Source organism: Sceloporus occidentalis, unplaced genomic scaffold (assembly GCF_023333645.1).
Source record: "Sceloporus occidentalis isolate IW3139 unplaced genomic scaffold, rSceOcc1.0.p SCAF_5, whole genome shotgun sequence".
In the NCBI taxonomy this organism is placed as follows: domain Eukaryota; kingdom Metazoa; phylum Chordata; class Lepidosauria; order Squamata; family Phrynosomatidae; genus Sceloporus; species Sceloporus occidentalis.
This window is the reverse complement of record NW_028316985.1, coordinates 185,346,222-185,368,687: the sequence shown is the minus strand read 5'-3', so window position 1 is coordinate 185,368,687 and position 22,466 is coordinate 185,346,222. Positions and strand designations below refer to the sequence as shown.

The 22,466-nt window shown below is 42.9% G+C and overlaps 1 protein-coding gene across 1 annotated transcript in view; it reads right to left on the bottom strand.

Moving 5' to 3' along the window:
* The window catches only part of FBXO41 (F-box protein 41), a 43,740-nt gene that overhangs the window by 11,139 nt on the left and 10,135 nt on the right, over positions 1-22,466 (bottom strand). Inside the window, exons 2-7 of the mRNA XM_089526408.1 lie at positions 14,542-14,752; positions 10,488-10,567; positions 7,893-8,260; positions 6,837-7,072; positions 6,063-6,178; positions 5,360-5,512 (exon numbers count right to left, since the gene is read on the bottom strand). Of these exons, the coding sequence (XP_089382534.1) occupies positions 5,360-5,512; positions 6,063-6,178; positions 6,837-7,072; positions 7,893-8,260; positions 10,488-10,567; positions 14,542-14,752 (1,164 nt within the window). The remainder of the gene's footprint in view (positions 1-5,359; positions 5,513-6,062; positions 6,179-6,836; positions 7,073-7,892; positions 8,261-10,487; positions 10,568-14,541; positions 14,753-22,466) is intronic.

Genomic DNA, 22,466 nt, shown 5'->3' with positions numbered 1-22,466 from the left:
TAAAGGGAAACAAAAATATGCGGGTATGAAAGTTAAACTTGTTGGAGTTCAGCTTTCATCAGCAAAACAGTGTGGTTCGGACTATTATTTTTAAATCTGCCTTTCTAAAGAATAAAGACTTACTCGTTTGTAGTTTAAAAAACAAATAATAATGGGCTTCATGAATAAATACGTAACAACTACTAAATCTTATCCCAGCTGCTGATGGTTTGGGAAAAGAGATGAAATCTCACCGTCTTTAATACAGCAGGAAGAAACTGAAACAACTGACTGCCTCCAAACTTGAGTGACAGAAGTCACATGATAGATAGATAGATAGAGAGAGAGAAAGAGAGAGAGACTATATATAATGAGGGAAAGGAGAATGTAATGCATACATTTTCCAACACCTTTTGAGCTTGCATCCATTGCTCTGGGTCCTATTCTCTGCAGCTTCATCTTTGGGAAGACAGTTTTTTCTTGAGTTTTCTGGCTATGTGGCTGTGTTCTGGAAGAGTTTATTCCTGACATTTTGCCAGTATCTGTGGCTGGCATCTTCAGAGAATGCTGGCATGGAAGAGAGTGGGGTATATATACTGACACACCTTCATGCCACCATTCTCTGAAGATGCCAGCCACAGATGCAGGTGAAATGTCAGGAATAAACGCTTCCAGAATATGACCACATAGCCCGAAAAACGACAAAAAACTGTAGATGCCAGCCATGAAAGCCTTCTACTTCATATATGAAGATAGGAAGGGGAGCTTGCACAGTTCTCATAGCTTTTGGGGGGAGATGGGTCACACTTGCACACTTGGATTTTGTTTGTTTGCATCTGCATAATAGCAGGTCCTCCAGATTTGCAGTTTTGACTTTTGCGGATTTGATTAACAGGTTCTCTCTAGGTCCTCCAGTGCAACTCTATGGTCAACTTTAACCAAAAGTGGCACTGAAGGAGATAGATATGCCAAGAGAGAACACTGCTAGGACTTTGTAGGTCCTCCAGCAAAATTCTATAGTCAACCTCTGGCAGACGTTGACAATAAAGTTGCTACGGAGGATCTAGAGATTCCTGGAGAGGTTTTCTTACAGGTAAAACATAGAGTGGCTTTTAAAAAAATGTGTGGTTTTTCCACTTTCATGGTGATCCTGTGCTCCTAACCCCAGCAAACATGGCGGGTTCACTGTATATAACATTTGAGAATCCATCTTCCATTTGTCACGTCTTGGGAGGGAGTGCATGGCAACCAAGTTGCCCTCTATGTCCAGCTATAGGGATTTCACTTGGTTGCTTGCAGAAGGGATAAGTCTGGGCGGCATTCTTTCGAGGGTCCAGTTATGCCGTTGTTTATGTGGGGTGTCAGACACCATCAGCAAAAGGACTGTAGTGTGTTCCCCCTGTGTATCATCTGCTGCATCACTGGCCATCAATAAAGAGTGGTTCAGTGGCTGCATCTACACTGCAGAAAAAAATGCACGCCACTTTGACTTCAATGGCTCCATGCTATGGGATCCTGGAATTTGTAGTCTGTTGTGGCACCAGAGCTCTCTGACAGAGAAGGCTAAATAGCTCACCAAATTACAAATCCCAGAATTCCATAGCATTGAGGCATGTCAGTTAAAGCGGTGTCAAACTTCATTATTTCTGCAGTGTAGATGCAGCCAGAAAGAACGCTCAGAGGGGCTGGATCAAGGCACCCCCGGCACCTTCCCTTGAAAACAAACTTCTGTTTTTATTGCCTAATTTTGAAACGACCCACTTCTGGGTTTCATATGAGCCTAAAAATAAGCCGAATCGTATTATCTGGAACGCTCATACATCTCCGAGGAAGATGGCTGCCAGAACTCCCAGGCTCCTTTGGCTTGGCCTTAATTAAAACATATGAGTCACGGTGATGGGTTAGAAAGCTGCCAAGCGGCTCAGGTAAACCTGATTATTCAGGAGAAAAATGGGGAGGGAGAGAAAGAAACTGTGCACTGAAGCAGAACTCGGAAAAGAAATTACTTTTGTTTGGAGTTGTTGTTGTGCCTTCCAAGTCATTTCCAACTTAAGGCATCCTTGAAGCGGATCTATCACAGAGTTTTCTTGGCTAGTTTCCTCAGAGGGGGGTTGCCATTGCCATCCTCTGAGGCTGAGAGAGTGTGACTTGGCTTGAGTCACCCAGTGGCTTTACACGACTGAGCCGGAATTCGAACCCTGGTCTTAAGGGTCTCAGGACCTTATCACACTAGAGGAATCCCAAACGGAGACAGGATTTATATTGGAAATAAATTAGAAACATTCACATGACGTTTCTGGCAGCGTAAGGCAAAAGGGAAAAAATGGCAGCGTTTTACTTTTGGAACTTCCCGAAAGTAAAAAGCTGCCGTTTCTCTCCGTTTTACTACCTTCAGTTTATTTTTGCGTTATTTCCCGTTTGCTGGAAAGTCGTGTGAAAAGCTTTCCATATTTGTGGGGTTTTTAAAAATTTAAATCTAGTTTAAATCCTGTTTCTGAATAGGATTTTGCTAGTGTGATAAGGTCCATAGTCTAACACTCAAACCACTTCACCACACTGGCTCCTTTATCGAAGTACAAGTCTCCAGTACGCTCACTTGGTGGGGCCATTGACCAGGCTGAACAAGGGATGCTGGGAGCTGTAGTTCAAAACAGGAACTTTTCCAAGCTTGACAGTGGGCCTGGAATCGTGTTGGTGTCTATTGCATGAATAGGTTTCCCTGCAGAAGCCATCAGACATGTTTGTCCAATGTGGAATGGCTAAGGAAGCAAAGTTATCGATGTGGTGCCTGCATGCACACTCATGCACATGGATATGCATGGATATGCTTTGGTCAGGCCCCACCTGGAATACTGTGTCCAGTTCTGGGCACCACAATTCAAAAAGGACATTGAGAAACTGGAGCGTGTCCAGAAGCGTGTCCATGCCCTATGAGGAACGGTTTCGGAAGCTGGGTATGTTTAGAAGAGAAGAGAAGGTTAAGAGGTGATATGATAGCCCTGTTTAAACATTTGAAGAGATGTCATATTGAGGAGGGAGCAAGCTTGTTTTCTGCTGCTCCAGCGAACAGGACCCAGAGCAATGGATGCAAGCTCCAGGAAAAGAGATTCCTCCTCAACATTAGGAGGAACTTCTTGGCAGTAAGAACTGTTTGACAGTGGAACACACTCCCTCAGGACTTTATCACACGGGGAAAATTGGAAGGTTAACCAAAGATTAATCCAGGGTCAGCCAAGGTATTTTACGTAATTTCACAAAAGATTTTCAAATGACGTCGCATGCAAACAGAAGGCAATCCAAACACAATTGTGAGACATCCCAGGAACAGCTGAATTTGGAAAAATATCGAATTTACAAATCCTTTTCCACTGCAAATTTGCAGTCAATTTGCATTTGTGTTAGTATGAAATACATCTCCTGTTCAGCCATGGGATTACTGTCGGCCATGGGTTCCTGTCCTCCCTGTTCATGCGCAAATACGCTAATTTGAAATCAAGAAGCCGATGGGTACGTATTCATGTGATGATTTCATTTGCATTCACACTTGCTTTCTCTTTCAGACGGACGCTGTGTTTGTTTGTGCGTGTGATAAGCTACTACATAATTTCTTGCATTTTTGGATTTCCCCCCCTTTCTTCTTGTTTCGGGATGGTGATACACTCCTCTGTGTGAAAAAGTCCTCAGAGTCTGCTTCTTTGGGGTTTTTAAAACAGAGGCAGGATGGCCATCTGTCGGATTGCTTTGATTATGAGTTCCTGCATGACAGTATGAGGTTGGTCTGGATGGCCCTTGGGGTCTCTTCCAACTCTGTGATTGTATGATTTTCTGCCCACGTAGCTTCTCACTTTCATTGGAAGCAGGGTGTTGTTGCTTTTTCCTGTAAAATTGGATCCAGCAAAGGCTGCGTGGTTCCTTTCCAGCAGCCCCAAATCCCTCTCCTTGCTTTTGCAAAGAGCAACCCACAGCTTCTCCTGGAAGCCCAGATCTGTCCCCTCCTTTCCAGCGCCAGCCTCCTAATCTGAGACAATCTCCCATCTGACTCAGAGAGGGATAATTGCAAGGTATCTCACTGCAGGCCTGACACGGGGACAATTGCAGACTCCCCCGTTGGCATGTCAGGCCGGCTTTGCCCTGGTAGTCGTGCCAAGAATAACGCCCAGCCTCTGGTGTCTGCACAAAAACACACTTTTGTTTCCCTGTCACTTCCCCAGACTCAAAAATTAAAATGTTTATTGAACTTTCTTGGACTTAAAGAGAAAAAGATGGTTGTAATTTGTTTTGTTCGTTCACTGTCTTTTCCTAGCAAAATGATGGTGTGTACAGGTCAGACAGCAGCTTGCATCCTGTTAGTAACACGTTAAAGTCAAAGTCCAGCTTATGCCTCCACTTGTCATAGAATCATAGAAACCTAGAGTTGGAAGAGACCCCAAGGGCCACCCAGTCCAACCCCATTCTGCCATGCAGGAACTCACAATCAAAGCATCCCCGTTGACAGCCTCTTTTAAAAGACCCCCAAAGAAGGAGACTCAACCATCCTCCGAGGCTCCAAGGAAGCGTCCTCCACTGTCAAAGAGCTCTCACTGTCAGGAAGTTTGTTCTAATGTTTAGGTGGAATCTCTTTTCTTGAAGTTTGAAGCCATTGCTCCATGTCTTATTCTTTGGAGCAGCAGAAAAAAAGTTTGCTCGATCCTCAATATGACAGCCCTTCTAATACATAAAAAGAGCTATCATATCACCTCTAAACCAAACTTTGATTTTGACATTTTATATAAGGGATACCATTGTACTACACCATTGTATATAATGGGACTTGAGCATCAATGGATTTTGGTATTCATGGGGGGTTCTGGAACCAAATTCCAGTGGATACGAAAGGCTTGCTGTATACCTTTCATTTAATTTAAAAATAAATGTATTTATCTGGCCTATTTTGCTGGTGAATATCCAGCCACATTGATAATTTAATTCATTTTAATTAGTTCCCATCACACCTTAGTGATAGGTATAATAATATCCCAAACGTTGATATCTTTACTGGGCCAACCAAAATGCACAAAATACATGTTGTAAGCTTTCAAAACTCTATATCTGGAAATGTTTTGCTTATTCATGAGATTGCCAAATGTGAAGTCGAAGGCTTTCATGGCGAGCCTCCATGGATTTTTGTGGGTTTTTCAGACTATGTGGCCATGTTCTAGAAGAGTTCATTCCTGATGTTTCACCAGCATCTGCAGTTGGCATCTTCAGAGAATGCCAAATCTTCCACCAGAAATGTCTCTGCTAGATTCTGGTTTGTTGGATGCACGTTCAGCAATGGAAAACTGCCAGGAACTCACCTTTAATACTCAATTTGGGGAAGATCCCATGTATATCCACTTACCGGTAGGTAACAGCCTGGAGGGCTCGACAGTAGCAGCTGGCCAGCCAGAGGGAGCGATCGGTCAGGATGTTGGGGCAGTGAGAAATCCGGAGGATCAAGAGGTTGCTCCCAGTGGCTTTTAATAAGGACTCGAGCCCAGCTTCCAGGCAGCCCCTGGAGAGAGGAGTCCAAACGGAAAGAGAAGGAAACATGTCAAGGAAGGTATACAGTTGTCTAATGGAGCAGGGCTTCAAAAGGCCAAAGTAGTAGGACCTTTTGAAGTAGAAACTCACTCGCTGACATGTCACACACTCTCAGCCGCAGAGGAAGACAAAGACAACCCCCTCTAAACAAGGCTTGCCAATGCACCACCCCCCCCCCCCCCATGATAGGTTTATGGCCTTAGGGTCGCCATAAGTCGGATATGGATTTGAATGCTCATTCAAAATTTAATCTCACATTAACTTTCACCTTGCAATCCACCCATCTCAAAAGACAGACCAATGCAGGAGAGTTGGAGGTGGTTGTTTTTATTTCTTTTCTCTCACTCTTTATTAATGGATATGTTTGCAACTGTCATTAATTTATTAGACTTTCCATACTATTGCCAGTATCATTGCCTGCAAATGACGATCATCCTTTGCATCTCTAATTTTGCAGGCAGCTTTCACTCCCAGTTTTGGGAGAAGGACAGCGTATAAAACAGCTGGATGAGCTCACTTACCGTGTGCTTTTCATGTAATCTTCCTTGGTCTCTTTCTTCCCTCTTTGCCGTGGTTTCAGATTCTGGAGAGTGAGGGAGTGGGTTTGGGTGCACCACTGCGACAGCATGACCAGGAACTGTGGAAGAAAAGCAGGAGATCACACATCCTGAACAGAAACCGTGCCTCTGCCTACCCCACAACTGCCCCGATTTGGCAGCGACATTCCTGGTTAATTCTCTGCCTTCCCACCTTTTCAGCTGCTTTTAAAATGTCCCTGTTTCTCTCTCTTCCTCCCACTTTCCCCTCAGTTTACTTCAATTGCTGTAAATGTATAAAGCTCTCATAGTTCTTAGGATAGGAAATCCTATCATAGGATAGGAGATGAGCCATGGCTGTACACTGTAATTTCCTTTGCTTATTTCTGCACTATATAAGGAGTTTGTAGGATGGAGCCATGGCAGTTAAAATGGAATCAAATTGCATTATTTCTACACTGTAGATGCATCCTGGGACTTGAAGTTCCAGCTTGCTGAGAACGACTGGGATTTTAGATAGTTCTAGTACAGAACAGGATTCGCGGTGCAATCATTTGTTCAACTCTGGATTCCAGCATATTCAAGCCAGCAGTGTGTGTTTTTATATGAAGTCAAAGGCTACAGGATCTTTGTAGTCATGATCTCACCCCAAGACAGGAGCTCCTTCCGAATGCTCCCAGTTTAGACACTGCTCCCTGTGGCTGTTTATTGAAATCCACACCTTGTCCCTCTCTTCCCATGTCTGTGATGCATCCTTACCTTTGAGGAAACCCTGGCGTTCTCCAGGAGCACCCGGGTCCAAACAGCAGGGTGCCGGGCAACAAATTTCCAGTCTTTGCACACCTCAGCAGCTCTCAGGAGGGTCTTGGTGTCCAGGTAGGTGAAGATGCAAAAGAGAGCGGCTCGCATTTTGAGGATCTCCGGACTGATAACCTCATTTGAGCGGGATGGACTGCCTCTCTCGGGCCGGGTGGCCTTCCCTCCATCAGACCGGGCTGTAAGAGAAAAGAGGTGACATTCGCACCCATAAGCTCTCATATGGCACAATTATAGCACTATGGTTCCACTTGAATGAGGGCACAAATTCTCCAGTTTTGGCAAGAGCTAAAGGCTCTTTGCAAACCTCCAGCTTGGCTTTTGATATAGTTTGTAAGCCCTAAATTGAGTTGTTGCTGCAACTTGCAGAGACTCTCCTGGGAAATCTATGTATTTACTTAGCTTCCTCTTTCCCACCCAGTTGTTGTAGAGTCAGGACTCACCATCTGCTCTGCTCTACATCCACCTTACAGCTCAAAGCAAGTCTGCTAGATTAAATGTCCCTTATCCTGCCTCCCTAACTAAATAGGAATAAACAATCTTCTCACTTCACCTTGGTCTGGAACAGCCCTTTTGGCTAAAGTTCCTGTCTTAATTTCCAAACAGGGACCTCTGTTCTCTCTGTGTATGTTTCAATGACAAACTGTGACTGGTAGTTTTTTGTGGGTTTTTTGGGCTATGTGACTGTGTTCTAGAAGAGTATATTCCTAACATTTTGCTGGCATCTGCAGCTGGCATCCTCAGAGATATAAATAAATATATCTCTGAAGATGCCAGCCACAGATGCTGGTGAAACGTCAGAAATAAACCCTTCTAGAACATGGTCGTAAGCCCCCAAAATCCACAAAAACCTATGGATGCCGGCCATGAAAGCCTTCGACTTCACACTGTGACTGGTACTTCATTCCTAACGCTTAATGAGATTGCAGGGGTCATCTTGAGATGTCAGCCCCAAAACCTTAGCACTTGAGATGATCCTCACCTTGTAAATTCACTCACCTGGCAGCCGGGAGTTGTTTCCAGGCCTGGAGAAGTTCACCTGCTGAACCTCTGGGGGTACCCTGGATGGCTCCGTCTCCCACATTTCGGCCTCCGACTCGGTGGTCCTGGAGCCAACATCAGAAATGTCCCCTTCCTCTCCCTCGGTGCTGTTCCGATACGGCCGGCGGTGCCAGTTCTGGATGGCCTGCCTGCGCAGACCGGATCCGCGGACAGCATTGGACCTGTCAAAGCCGCCATCTGAGCTTCGGCTCTGTCCGCTCTGATAGGGGTTTCCATCTGCGTTCTCTTCCCCGTGGTACAATTCGGGGCTGTCGCTGTCATAGCATCCCGAACTCTGGGAGACGGCCTTGGCATGGCTGGATGCCCTGGAATCAGAGAACCACATTAGATGGAAGAGGTGGGCACCCAAACATTGTCTACACCTGTTTCTTTTTTACTGGAGGTGCATTTGAATATTTCCTTCTCACATGCAAGGAGAAATGAACACTAGAGTTTTCTCCCTGCTGTGGGGGAAAAATGAATATTGTTTTGCACAGTGTTCCCTCTGCATTTATTTATTTACTTCATCTGTATGCCGCCTTTCTCCCAGAAGGAACCCAAGGCGGCTGACAGATAAAAATCACGTTAAAAACAACACCATAAAATTCAAACAATTAAAATAATGTAAAAACAATTTAAAAAATACATAATAATAATAATAATAATAATAATAATAATAATAATAATATGTTTGGACTGAGAGTTCCTGCATGGCAGGGGGTGGACTAGATGTGGTCTCTTCCAACTCTTATGATTCTATGATTCACATTTGAGCATCCTTAAGTGCTTCTGAGGATTTTTCATGCACAGAGATTTTTGGGCAAGAAATTTTCCTTGTGCCAAAATATGTTTCTTTGCAGGAAACATATTTTTGTGCAAGAAGCATTTTTTTTGCCCAAAAAACCTCTTTCTGTGTGAAAAATCCTGAGAAACTGTTTCCTGATCGGAATCGGTTTCTTGCATAGAAAATACAAGTTTTGAACAGAAACGGTGTTGTTTTCTCCCTCCATAAAACTCACTTGTTTCTCTGTGCAGAATGCTATTGCTTCTGGAATGCTTTGGCAGAAAACTGCACAACATTCTTACTGTGCTATTTTTCTCCTTGACAGGCTTCAGAATACCCCTTTTTTTCCCAACTGGGAAATGCATAACAGAGAATGTTCCTTCATACCCTTCAATAATGCAGAGATGCAAACCAGGACTTGTGTGACCATGCAAAATCAAAGTGTGGCCAAGGTGACAGAAGCTGTAAATGAGAAAGGGCATCCAACTTAGGAGATGCTGCAGCGGTTTGCTTTTGGCTCAGACAACTGGGAAGGGCAAGATTCAGTCCCCTTCTCTCCTCTCTCTCTCTTTCTCTCTCTCTCTCTGCTGAGTTAATTGAATGCAAACAATGTTTGCATTTCGAACTCAGTTTGCAGCAACTGAAGTAAGCTGAGGACAAAGGAAGGAGGAGGCGAGAGAAACTGGGAGATTTTCAAACCAACTTTGAAAAGTGAGATGGAAGATGATTAATTGGGAATGTCTCTGTCAAACTGGGAAAGTCGGAGAGCATGTTCTTTCCATCCCTAGTTTGTGCGGCTTTAAGGACTAGCAGCATGCCTATTTTTCAAGGAAGGCCGTAAGTGATTTTCAAGAAGCTGAACCCAGGGCACAACTCCATTTTGTATACTTGAATGCCATGTTCCTGAACCCACTTCTTGAGCTGGTTGATCCTTTTTCTTAAGACCCATTTTCTGAGCTTGAATGTGGGGGTGGCTGCAGATCTTCCCATTTAGGGACCTTTTTCTTTCTTACACAAAGAGAAGCTGCAGAGGACAAAAGAGCCTGAAAAACGGCACACATTTAAATAAAGGTATGCATTTCAACGAACAGCAGAATGTCATTTTCCTTGTCCTTTAGGTAAGGATGTAAATCTTCATCAAATTCATCCTTGCAGGCAAGGATGAATAATTTTATCCTTTTCCTCCTCACTGTTAGAAAGCCATCAAAAACTACACAGTTCTTTTGAAGGCACAGGATTTTTCTGTTCAGGAAACAAGCTTTCTCTACGGAAATGTTATTATTTCCTACATTTCTTCCTACTCTTTAGGTGGAATCCCTTTTCCTATAATTTGAAACCAATGCTTTGCATTCAGTCTCCAGAGCAACAGAAAACAAGTTTGCTCCATCTTCTACAAGGCATTTCTCGAGATGCTTAAAGATAGCTTTCTATGCACTTTGGGAACAATTTGGGAAACTAAGATGAACACCAAGAAACGTTAGCACTGGCAGCCAGGCCTGGTAGACTACATAAGAAGTTGATTATACTGAAGAGAATTATAAATGTAACTATAGTTAAGTGTCGTTTGATAAATGTATGTTATGTGTTTTTAAGTGTTTAATAAAAAAAGAAAGGAAGATGGGAGTTATAGTCCAGAGGCATCTGGAAGGCTGTAGGACTGCCAGCCCTGTCTTCTTTCTTGCAGATGCTCCTAAGAACTTGACCAAGTAAACTGAAAAAGAGAACCTTTCTAGAACTGCAAAAAGCAAATGCATCCGGCAATGGCTTACCCAGTACTGGAGGAGGACCTTTGGTTGGAAACAGCATAGGAACTGTTAGCGGTGGCTCCAGGAACCGAATGCCGGTCTCTCTGTCAACAGAAAGAGTGATGTTTGGAAAAGTCCGTGGCACTCAATTCACCATATGCATCATGCAGGTTGAACCATTTCTTTCCACTCACACCCGGCGCTTGAATGGATTTTTTACTTTTTATATATTGGGGTAATAAGGAGGTACAAAGCTATACTTCAGAACTAGTGGGAATGGTACAATAACATCCAAAATCCACAAAACATTATTTACCATTAGTCATTTGTTAGATCTAATAATATAATGCTTCCCCATTCCTGTCGCAAATATCTCAATACTTTATCCCAGTCTTCTTTTAATTTACTCTTTCTCTGGTTTTATTATTAAACTTTATTTATATAGCACTGTAGATTTACACATATGTTTTGGAGATGCCTCATCAATTTATCCATTTCCAAAGAATCTAATGATTTTCGTAACCATTCTTCTACTTCTGGAATCTTCTGTTTTCCAGTGCTTTGCGTGAATCATTCTTGCCAGGTTTCCATAGCATTAAGCCATGGCAGTTAAAGTGGTGTCAAACTGGATTATTTCTGCAGTGTGGATGCAGCCTTAGCAACCTCTGAAGGGGTTTGTGGCTCATTAAAGTGGTAAATCAGCTCTGGGTTTTAATTTGAATTTTAAAGAAACTATCTACAATGTTAAATTGTTTTGGAGATAAGTTTTGGTACCTTGCATCGCTCCTTTAAAATTTAGATTAAATGCCAGTGTGGCTTTATTGCCTAACTAATATGAAAACCACCAGCCCTTCTTTTTATAACCACCCTTATAAAAACTAGTGAAAACAATGGGAAATTAATGCATTATGGGAAAAGTGTGCGAGTGTGTAGGAACGCTAACACTGACAAATTACTCGGGTGTTACTGTCGGTAATGAGTTACATAACTAATTACTTTTAAACTCAGTTTGCAATACGACATGATGGCGAGCCCAAATAAAAGAGACAACAGGGACCCGCAATCTCTTTGAAGGTTAGCAAATTGTGCTGAGAAAGAGCTTGGAGGGGAAAAAATCTATTCCATATTATTTTAAATTAAAGCCATCTATCTGGTCCGATGCAGACGTCAATATTGTAATGGATCTATAACTTACAAACGGGTCTTCTACCCAGCGCTAGAGCTATTCACAACTGCAGCGTTATGTGTCTGAAAATGAACTTTCAGTGCTGTTTTCTTGATGGCAATTGCCAGTCGCAGCCGATTGCCCTGTTAGAGAGGAACCTCGATGTAGAGCTCTTATATCAATTCGATAAATGGAAAGCAGGAAAGGGCAACTGCTCAGAGATGGAGGGCAAAATGTGGGCTTCCTCCCAATGCAAGCTGGACCAGTCCACCAGGAGTGATGCTCTGTCGCTGTTGGTTGCTATTCCCAGGCTGCATCCGAACTGCGGAAATAATCCGGTTTGACACCACTTTAACTGCCATGGCTCAATGCTATGGAATGGCACATCCCAGAATTCCATAGCATTGAGCCGTGGCAGTTAAAGTGGTGTCAAACTCCATAATTTGTGCGGTGCAAATACAGCCTTTGTTGGCTTTCAGCCAAGTAAAATTGGTGTAGGGGAACATTGGGGAGCACATGATGCACTAAACTGAGCATTGGACTATGACTCTGGGAGACCGTGGTTTGTAATCCTTTCCTGGCCATGGAAACTCATTGGATGACTTTGGGCAAGTCACACTCTCTCAGCCTCCGAGGAAAGTCAAGGAAAACCCGCTCTGAACAAGTCTTACTGAGAAACCTCAATGCAAAATGACTGGGTGTCCTAACTGCAAAGGAGGACACGGCACTTTAATATTGAGGACATTCAAGAAGAACGCAGGGCATTACTCATGGAAATGTAAATTCATGCTTCTTGGGTTGCTTCCGCACTGCAGAAATAATCTGGTTTGGCATCGCTTTAACAGCCTTGGCTCAGTGCTATGGAATTCTGGGAAGTGTCGTTGGCTTGCTCTGGTGCCAGAACAACTACATTTCCCAAAATTCCATAGCACTGAGCCATGGCAGTTAAAGCGGTGCCAAAGTGGATTATTTCTGAAGTGCGGATGCCGCGGCCTAAGTCATGCTCATTTCGAAATACCTCCTGGACAGAAGGTAATGAAATGTAAGACATGAGAACAACGGATATGTGAGACAGAGGATTAGGAACGGAATAATCTTATATGGTTGATAAGTAAAAGTTATATAGGGAAAAAAACTTGAGTGAAAAACGGGCAACTAATACATACATACATATATATATATATATATATATATAATGAAAATTAAAAAGAAAAGAGAAGTGTATTTTCTTTGAAGCAGCAATGATACTCATGGAATAGAGGGGAGGATGTCGCTTTGTTTGTTTTGTCTTGTATTTGTAATCTTTGTATAAGTATTAAGTGAATATGTTTGTTTCTCGTACATTGAGAAACAGCTTGCAATGTTAGCGTCTGCAGCTTTTCTTCTGTCTTTTTAATAAAGAAATAAATGGTTTTTGCAGCAAGATCCGCTCTTCCTTCTCTCCATCCTCACCTGGAGCCTTGTTATCACATTAAAAACAAACCCGGCAGACATTTGGAGTCAAGCACTTTCCTTCTCTTCCAGCTGTAAAAGTGCGGGACGGGAATACAGAAAGGGAGGCAATTAAAGAGGCCATGATCATCTGGGATCGGCATTTTAGGGCATCCTATAAATGTAGAATATTGGGGAAAAGCATTGAGAAAAATATAAAATGTGCACGCCTAAAAAGAAAACTATTACAAAATGCTATATCAGTGGTACCTTACTCCAGAAAAATTAGCCAAACTGTATATGAACACGGACCCAAGATGTTGGAAATGTGAAGAGAGTAGTGGCCCTTTTTATCATACGATGCCCAAAAGCAAAAGCCTTTTGGTTGTCTGTTTATAATGTCATCATAAAAAATCTGAATATAACATTTCCGCTAAGTCCGGAATTATAGTTGGAGCTCCTTATCCAGGGATTTTTTTATCCATGGATTCAAGCATCGATTCAAACTTGGATGCGGATGGTTTATGCGCATGGATGGAAAAATCAAGATATACCAAAGGTAGAGGATTAGTTGATAAAACTATACGATATGATAAGCATGGATAAATTAATAATTATAGTTAAAGAAGGGATAACGGTTAATCCAGAAGAAGGATGGATAGAAAAATAAAATCTGTATTTAATTTTATTTTAAAAATTTATTTAAAAATAATTTTAAAAAATAATATAGAAGTGACACAATATTGGAAAAATAACTGCAGTTATATATTTGGAAAATTAATATTCTTTGTGAATAAAGGAATATATAAATAAATTAAAATCTGACGAATATAAAAAGGAAATAGAGATTGTATAAAATAAGAAAAGAATGAAATAAAATTCATGATTGTGGAAAACCAGTGAGGCAAGAAAAGGAAGTCATTGTCTATTGTTTAAAGGAATGTACATTTAATTGTTTGTCTGTCTGGCTGTTATGAAGGTGGCATTATACGTTTGATGAATGTATGCGGATGTCAGAAATAAATCAATATCAATTTTTTAAAAAAGTGAAAGTGTGGGAGAGGGTGGTAAAAACATCCCTTTTTCTAAAGGGATTTTTCCAACTTGGCAAAAGGGACAGTTTTATGAGCCTCTCCCATGCTTTTATGGTCAAAAGAGAACGAAAATCGACACCATGCAGAGACAGAAAGAAAAATGTGCTTCTCTCCTTTTGCCTGTTGGGTTTGTTTTTAATGCAATAATGCTCTTGGAGTCACTCTGGTTAATTGTCCATTTTTAAAGCCTTCAGCCTGTAAGGTCCTACAGAGAGTGAGTACCTGGGGGAGCTTCCCCTCCAAACCAGTAAAACCAGTGCACTGCTCTTAGCAACTGTGTGTCTCCCATCTCCTCCATCCTCTGACCATGGGCCTCCCCCTCCCAGGAAACCCCCCACTCCCTTTTTGGGGACTTTTGTGTTAGGAGATTGGCATTGCCATTAGGTACCGGTCTGCCAGTGCTCTTGGAGCCAGGCACGCTGCATCTGCCCAGGCTGCAGTTGGGTGTCGTTCCACAGCTACTGCTTATGATCTGGAGCTGCTTCTCGGCTCGGTCGGCTCGGTCCAGGAGCTCCTCGATGAACTGCTGGAGGCGCACTTTGGCGTTGGCTTCCCGGGCAGCGGTCTCCTTCAGGAACTGGTCGATTTGGATCACCTCCCTGCAGAAGGGGGCACGAAGCAAACAAAAGATGTGACGCTTCCCACAAAGGGCGGGACAACACTTGATGCAGCAACACTATAGATGGAAATAACTGAAGTACATATTATAGACCTGAAGTACATATTATATGGGCCAGTGTGGCGTAATGCTTTGGTGTCGGATTAGGACATTGGGAGACCAGGGTTTGATTCCTGGCCCGACCATGGAAACCCACTGAATGACCTCAGGCAAGTCACACTCTCTCAGTCTCAGAGGATGGCAATGGCAAACCTGCTCCACAGATTATTATTAGGATTAGGACCATCCCACCTAAAATTAGGAGGAACATCTCAGAAGGTGGTGGTGTTTTCACAGAGATCAAATAGGCACACTTTAGGCAGCAATATTACGGTTGGAAATAAAGTAACTAAAGTACTGTACATATTATAGTCCTGAAGTACATATTATATGGACCAGTGCGGTGTAAAGGTTTGAGTGTTGGACTAGGACAATGGGAGACCAGGGTTCAAATCCTGGCCTGGCCATGGAAACCCACTGGGTGACTTTGGGCAAGTCACACTCTTTCATTCTCTGAGGTTGGCAACTGCAAACCTGCTCCTGAGACTAGGACCATCCCACCTAAAATTAGGAAGAACTTCTCCGAAGGTGGTGGCATTTTCACAGAGATCAGATAGTTACATGTCAGGGTTGCTTTAGCATTGGAATTGAGCACTGAAATGGGAGTAGATGTTCCTTCTAGCTCTGTGGTTCTGTGAATTTTCCAAAAAGCACTATTAGATCTACCATTGCATTGGCTGGCTTTCAGTAACCAGGCCTGGGTTGGGATTCATGAGCGTGCCCCATCTCTCTATGATAAAGAGATCCATGAGAAGTTTTGCAATATAAGTTAAAAACTGCCATGATAGAAAACCCAACAAAACGCCAAACTCAAATCAAGAGAACCAAAACAGCCCTGCGTTGTTATACAAGCAGCCAACAAAGAGCAGGATGTAACCTCCAAAGGCCCAGGTGAAGAGGATGGATGGGGCCTCGGAAAAATATAAAGTGAGCCTCCCCAGGGCATGCTGTTAAGCTTTTATGTGATTTTAAGCTTTACGTAATTTTCAGTGCCTGTATTTTTATTTTTATTCCTTGGTACATGTTGTTTCCTTCTCCTCACACTGCTCACATCCCCCCATCACATCTCTCTGCATCCATATGTACCGGCCAGCGGAAGACGATGCTTCAGGCATCTAATGGACTCCAGTCCATGAGAGCTTATGCAATAGGATTTACATAAGAGCTGGCTTACGGGTCAATAATTTGGACTCTGTGGTCTACTAGCAGTTGAATTTAAGCCTTTGTCTTTAAGGTGCTACAAGATTCTTTGACTGGAATCCTGTTGATGTTGTACACAGGCTTAAGTCCCCCCTCTGGAAATGATAGGACCTTTTTGTTCCATATAGAACATCTGCATTCAATTCAAGGTTATGGAAGCAGAGATGCACATATGGCACATGGCACGTGGATGCACATTGGACACAGTTGTACACGGATGTGCAGTCAAGGTGTGCTTGGAAACTGAATTGCATTTTTGGTTGTGCAGCACTGCAATTCATGCACGAGGCCATGTTGCACAACTATAACCCAACTCCATGAGCATAAAATTATGCTCCATCTTCTTGATAGAAAATCTCAGCCATGGTTGTTTCCCTCATGGAGTTTCAAACTTGGGGCTCATTCGAGACACCAACCTTATTTTTAGAGATGGGAGCATCCAGCGAAGAACTTCAGAAGCCAAATACATATGGCTACTAAACAGTAAAACATTCCTGAAAGATACCCATCCAACCTCTGTTTAAAGGCCTCCAAAAGAGGAGTCAACTCTCCAAAGAATTACTGCTCAGTTAGTGTAGGGTAGTGGTTTGAGCATTGGATTATGACTCTGGAGACCAGGGTTTGAAGTCTGGCTTGGCCAGAGAAATTCATTGGGTGACCTTGGTCAAGTTACACTCTCTCAGCCTCAGAGGATGGCAATGGAAAACCTCCTCTGAAGAAACTTGCCACGAAAGCCCCATGATACTTTCGCCTTAGGGCTGCCAGGAGTCAGAAACAACCGGAAGGCAAACAACACAACACACAAAATGAATGACAGGAGGAAAAAAGGGAGATCACATAGTTGTTTGATTTAATCCACATCGTGGGTGGATTCAGTCAAGGAAGACATGGCCACTGTCCTTAATTTGGCAAATGTGCTGCATTGGAAGACGTGAAAAAGGCTGTTGGAAGCCATGGCTCTGATCTGATTCATAGAGTTGCCATTGCCTACTTGTCAACCCCCTAAAAAACAAAAGCCCAACCCCTCTAGCTGCACTCTTTACTGTCCTAAAAGTCAAAAAATAAAGGCCCTCCCTCTGCAAAATTGTCTGCATGAGCTGCTGAGTAATTTCATGCAAAATAGGTTAACTTTATTCTTTAGATTCTAAGATCTTTCTAAATCACTCTGACATTTGTAGGACAAACACGGTTTCCCAATGTTTTGCAATACATATTCTAGCAGTTAGCAAAAGGGTAGATTCATGCAAGGTCAGCTGTTTGCATATCACCCTTTCGATGTTCTATTCTTTTCATAGGATCTAATGATAATTAATAAATCTTTAATGAGGAATATAATTATTAAAACAAGAATTTCTTTCCTGGATTCTCTGATGTTTGGGTACAAACAAAAGATATACATACATTTCCCTGGTTAGTTCTTCAATGTAACACAAAAGACTTATAATATGGGGAGATACACGGATGTTACAGAACTAAAATCTCAGTCTTCAACAGCATTGATGAAGAAATCTGTTGGTATATAAGTAGTTGTTGTTGGTCTTCAAGTCGTTTCGAACTTATGGTGATCCTAAGGTGACCCTTGGCAAGTTGTTTCAGAGGGGAGGGTGGCCTAAATGCCCTATAGGCACCAGATCCCATCTGATGTTGGAAGCTAAGCAGGGTCAGCCCTACGCAGTACTTGGATGGGAGACCACCCAGGAATACCAGGTGGCTACGTTTCAGAGGAAGGAACTGGCAAAACCACCTCTGAGTATTCCTTGTCTAAGAAAACCTTGTTTAAGGCAGGCCTAAATACCCTATAGGCACAAAATCTCACCTGATCTTGGAAACTAAGCAGGTTCATGCTCAGATGGGAGCACCAAGGAATATCAGGTGCTGAAGGCTGTACATTATAGGAAGTAACTGGCAAAACCACCTCTGAAGATTCCTCTCCTTAGAAAAGCCCATGAAATTCAGGGGGTTACCATAAGTTGACAGGCGACTTGAAGGTACATACACACAACATGCCTTTCTAAGTATGCTTAACTAGAGCTTGTCAAGTTACTTTTTAAAGGTCCTGTCTGACCCTGGAAGCTAAACAGGGTGACAGTCAACAAATATCAGGGGATGCAGGCTGTATTTCAGAGGAAGAAACTGGCAAAACAACCTTTGACTAGGATTCCTTGCCTAAGAAAACCCTAAGAGGTCTACTTCCTCAGACGCATGGAGTTCATTCTACCAAAGCTCATGCTACAAAGTCCTTCACACAGTTAGTCTCAAAGATGCTACAAGTTCCCTTTGCATACTCAATGTGTAACCCTTCTGCTTAATTATAACATTGTACATTTGAACTTGGAGAGCCAGCATGATGTAGTGGTTGAGTGCTGGACTATGAGTCTGGAGACCAGGGTCTGAAACCTCACTTGGCCATGAAAACCCCGGGGTGATCTTGGACAAGGCACATATTCTCAACCTCAGGGGAAGGCAATAACAAACCTCCTCTGAACAGATCTTGCCAAGAAAACCCCATGAGAGGGTCACTTAAGGCTCACCATAAGTCAGAAATGACTTGAAGGCACACAAGAACAACAATAAACATTTGAAATCAAGCACCAAATGTGCAACCATAGGCACAACCCAGTTTGCATGCCCATCGACGGACAAGCACATTATCTGAGATTTTACATCATGGCCTACACCTTGTAACTTTACTAATCTGTAGCAATGTCCCAGAAACATAACCAAAACCCTGTTAATGAATTGCAAAGATGTGCACCTGGAGAAGAGCGTTCCAATAAGCACCAGGCACTTCTGTTGTGCTCCAGTACTTTCTAGCTGGTGTTCCGATGCACATTGTGTAGTGTCCCTGATGTGCATCAGTGCCCAGTATACATCAATCACTCCACTGGCTATCATTGTGCAAAAGATGCTCATGCATAGTACAGTGGGCCCTTGGTACCTGCTGAGGTTTGGTTCTAGGACTCCCTGTGTAAACCTGTAGATGCTCAAGTCCCATGATGTACAACAATGTAATAAAATGGTGTCCTTTATAGAAAATGGCAAAATCAAGGTTTGCTTTTTGTATTTTTTGGGGGAAGCATTTTCAAGTTATGGATGGTTGAATCCGTGGATGCAGACTCCATGGATACAGAAGCTAAATATAATGTCATGGCATCACTAAGTCAATATGGGCATTACAAAATTACTCACTTTTGTTTCCCACACATACAAGTACACTTGTGGAGACCTAAATGCCATACTGAATTCCAGTCATGACACCCAGTGTTCATGTACTTCCATGCACAATATGTTCTGATGTACAAGGGAACCACATGTGTAACTCTACTTCTGCAGCCTTGAACTGAATGTGGATGTACTGCACCAGCCAAAAGCATCCAACCATATTTGCAGGGAAATGTATGCATGCGTAGGACACCAACAGGATTGTGGCAAGTATCCTGAGTCATAAAGGTTAGTCTCCATCACAGCAGACTTATTAAATCAACTGTTGAATGGGGAAGCAACACATAAATAAATCCTATTGAATAAACGAGTCTCCTCTGGTTGAGAGTAATAATAGTATTATGTTAATCCAGGCCAGGGATGATGGGATAAAGGATGTAGTCTGAAAGTTAGCAACAAAGTGAAGCAGACCTTGGATGGTAAACCAGCTTGCATGGGTCAAATGCATGGGGCATGAAGATGTTGGGATTTGCAAGCCCCCAAGTCTTGAACTGGATGAAAATTTCACCAAAAGAGGAACACAACAATAAGCCCTAGCAAGAACCAAGACCAGGGAGATGAATGGTGCTTAGAGGAACCCCATAAGAACATCTCTCAGGGATGTTTTAGCTGTGCATTACTGCATGACAGGGGCTTGGACTGGGTGGCCCTTGTGGTCACTTCCAACTTTAGGACACAATGTGCACTGCAGATATAATGCAACAGCTTTAACTGCTGTAGCTCAATACTATGGAGTTCTGGGATTTGTAGCTTTGTGAGATATTTAGCCTTCTCTGTCAGAGAGAATCCCAGGATTCCGTAGCACTGAGCCATGGCAGTTAAAGTAGTGTCAAACGGCATTACTTCTGCAGTGCAAATGCAGCCTAGGAGTCTATGAATGTGTGTCAAGTTCCACCAGAGGGGAACTCATGTTCTTAAGACCCTCCTTGGGTTATGTGCAAATGGTCTTCGTATCCATGTAGTTATTATTGTTCTGCCTCCCTTCCTTCTCGCCTTCCTTCCCTCCCTTCTCCCCGGCGTATGCAGCAGCCTTTCCAGGGAGTCAGGAAGCTTCCAGTCCTGCAGGGTTTTCTCAAAAGGTCAGAGTATCTTTGGCACAGAATCTGGGTCAGATTCATTTATAGGATTGCAGCCAGGTCAGCAAGAAATCAGGAAGGGGATAGTGTCCCGGTGTGACAGCTTGAATTCACAACAGGGAGCAGTTCCAGGCGATCTTGTGCAGCGAAAAGTCCTTTGGAGCCACATAATTGGGTTCAGATTCATTGAACAAAGACAGCATCCTCCTCCTTTTTTTGTCTAGCTTGGTTGGACAGCCTTCCTTTGTCCCTGACATCTTTCCCCTTCCCACATGCCAAGAGCTGTTCAGAAAACCTTAATCTCCACCCAGCCCAATCCACAATCTTGATTTAAGCAGATGAACCTGGAACTACAGGGAAAACGAATACCTGTCAAAATTCTGATTTAAGCCTTTTCGGCTCAGGATGGTTTCTGTGAAGAGCAGACAGCAGGCAATCTACTCTGGGTTTCAGATTGAAATTTAAAAAGCACAACCCATGGTGCTGAAGTTGTTGTTGTTGTTGTGTGCCTTCAAGTCATTCCTGATTTATGGTGATCCTGAGGCCTATTACACAGAGAGAAGGTGGCTTGCCCAAGGCCATGGGTTTCCATGGATGAGTCGGGACTCGAACACTGATCTCCAGTGCCCTGGTCCAATGCTTTATCCACTATACTACTCTGGTTCTGAATCTTCACCCCAAATAAGTTCTCAGAACTGTACAGCTCCTGTTTGAAGGCCGCCCAAAGGAGGGAGCTCCATCACCCTCCAAAACATATCAAGGGGTAGCTGCATTGGCCATATAACAAAGTATAATAACATCCAAAATCCAGAAAACATGATACCTTTATTGGACCAACCAAAATGCAAAAAATACATGTTGCAAGCTTTCAGAGCTCCACTGGCTTGTAGTCTGTTCCTGAAACAGTGGTTCAGTTGGGATTCAGCACATTGGACAGCTCTTTGAAAGTTCAGGAAACAATCCCTATTCTGTTTTGGAAATGGCGTTCATCAAAAGTCCAGAGCAGATTCACCATCCCAGTGACATGGCAGCCAAGAGCTGTCAGTGTAGACCAGCAGCTTGACAGATGAGATAATCATATCTCCCAAAGAGAGAAGAATTTTTATGGGGTGGGATTCTTAGAGTTGGAAGAAAACAGAAGGGGTCATACAATCCAATCCCATAAAGATGATAAAGATGTTGAATAGCACTGGGCCCAGGACAGAGCCCTGTGGGACCCCACTGGTCACTTCTCTCTAGGATGAAAAGGTGCCATTGTTGAGCACCCTTTGGGTTCGGCCGGTCAACCAATTACAAATCCATGTAACAGTTGCCTTGTCTAACCCACATTTTACAAGCTTGTTTGCAAGAATGTCATGGGAAACCTTGTCAAAGGCCTTACTGAAATCGAGATATACTATATCCACAGCATTCCCTTCATCAACCAAGATGGTAATTTTATCAAAGAAAGAGATTAGATTTGTCTGGCATGACTTGTTTCTCTGAAACCCATGTTGAATTTTTGTGATGATGGCATTGCCTTCTAGATGTTCACAAACTCTCTGTTTAATGATCTGCTCCAGAATCTTTCCTGGGATTGATGTCAGACTAACTGGAGGATAGTTGTTTGGATCCTCTTTCTTCCCCTTTTTGAAGATGGGGACAACATTTGCCCTTCGCCAGTCTGCTGGGATCTCTCCTGTTCTCCAGGAGTTTTCAAATATGATTGCCAATGGCTCCGATATTACTTTTGCCAGTTCTTTTAATACCCTTGGATGGAGTTCATCTGGTCCCGGAGACTTAAATTCATTTAGATTAACAAGGTATTCCTCTACTGTCTCTTTACTTATTCTGTGCTGAAATTCCCCTGTTCTGTCCTCTGCTCCATTATCCTCAGGTTGAGCACCTTTGCCTTTTCTGAGAAGACTGAGGCAAAGAAGGTCTTGAGTAATTCTGCCTTTTCTCTGTCTTCTGTTAGCATTTTGCCATCTTCTCCATGCAGTGGCCCTACCGTTTCCTTCTTCTTCCTTTTGCTGCGGACATATCCAAAAAAGCCCTTTTTGTTGTCCTTAACTTCCCTAGCAAGCCTGAGTTCATTCTGTGCTTTTGCTTTTCTGA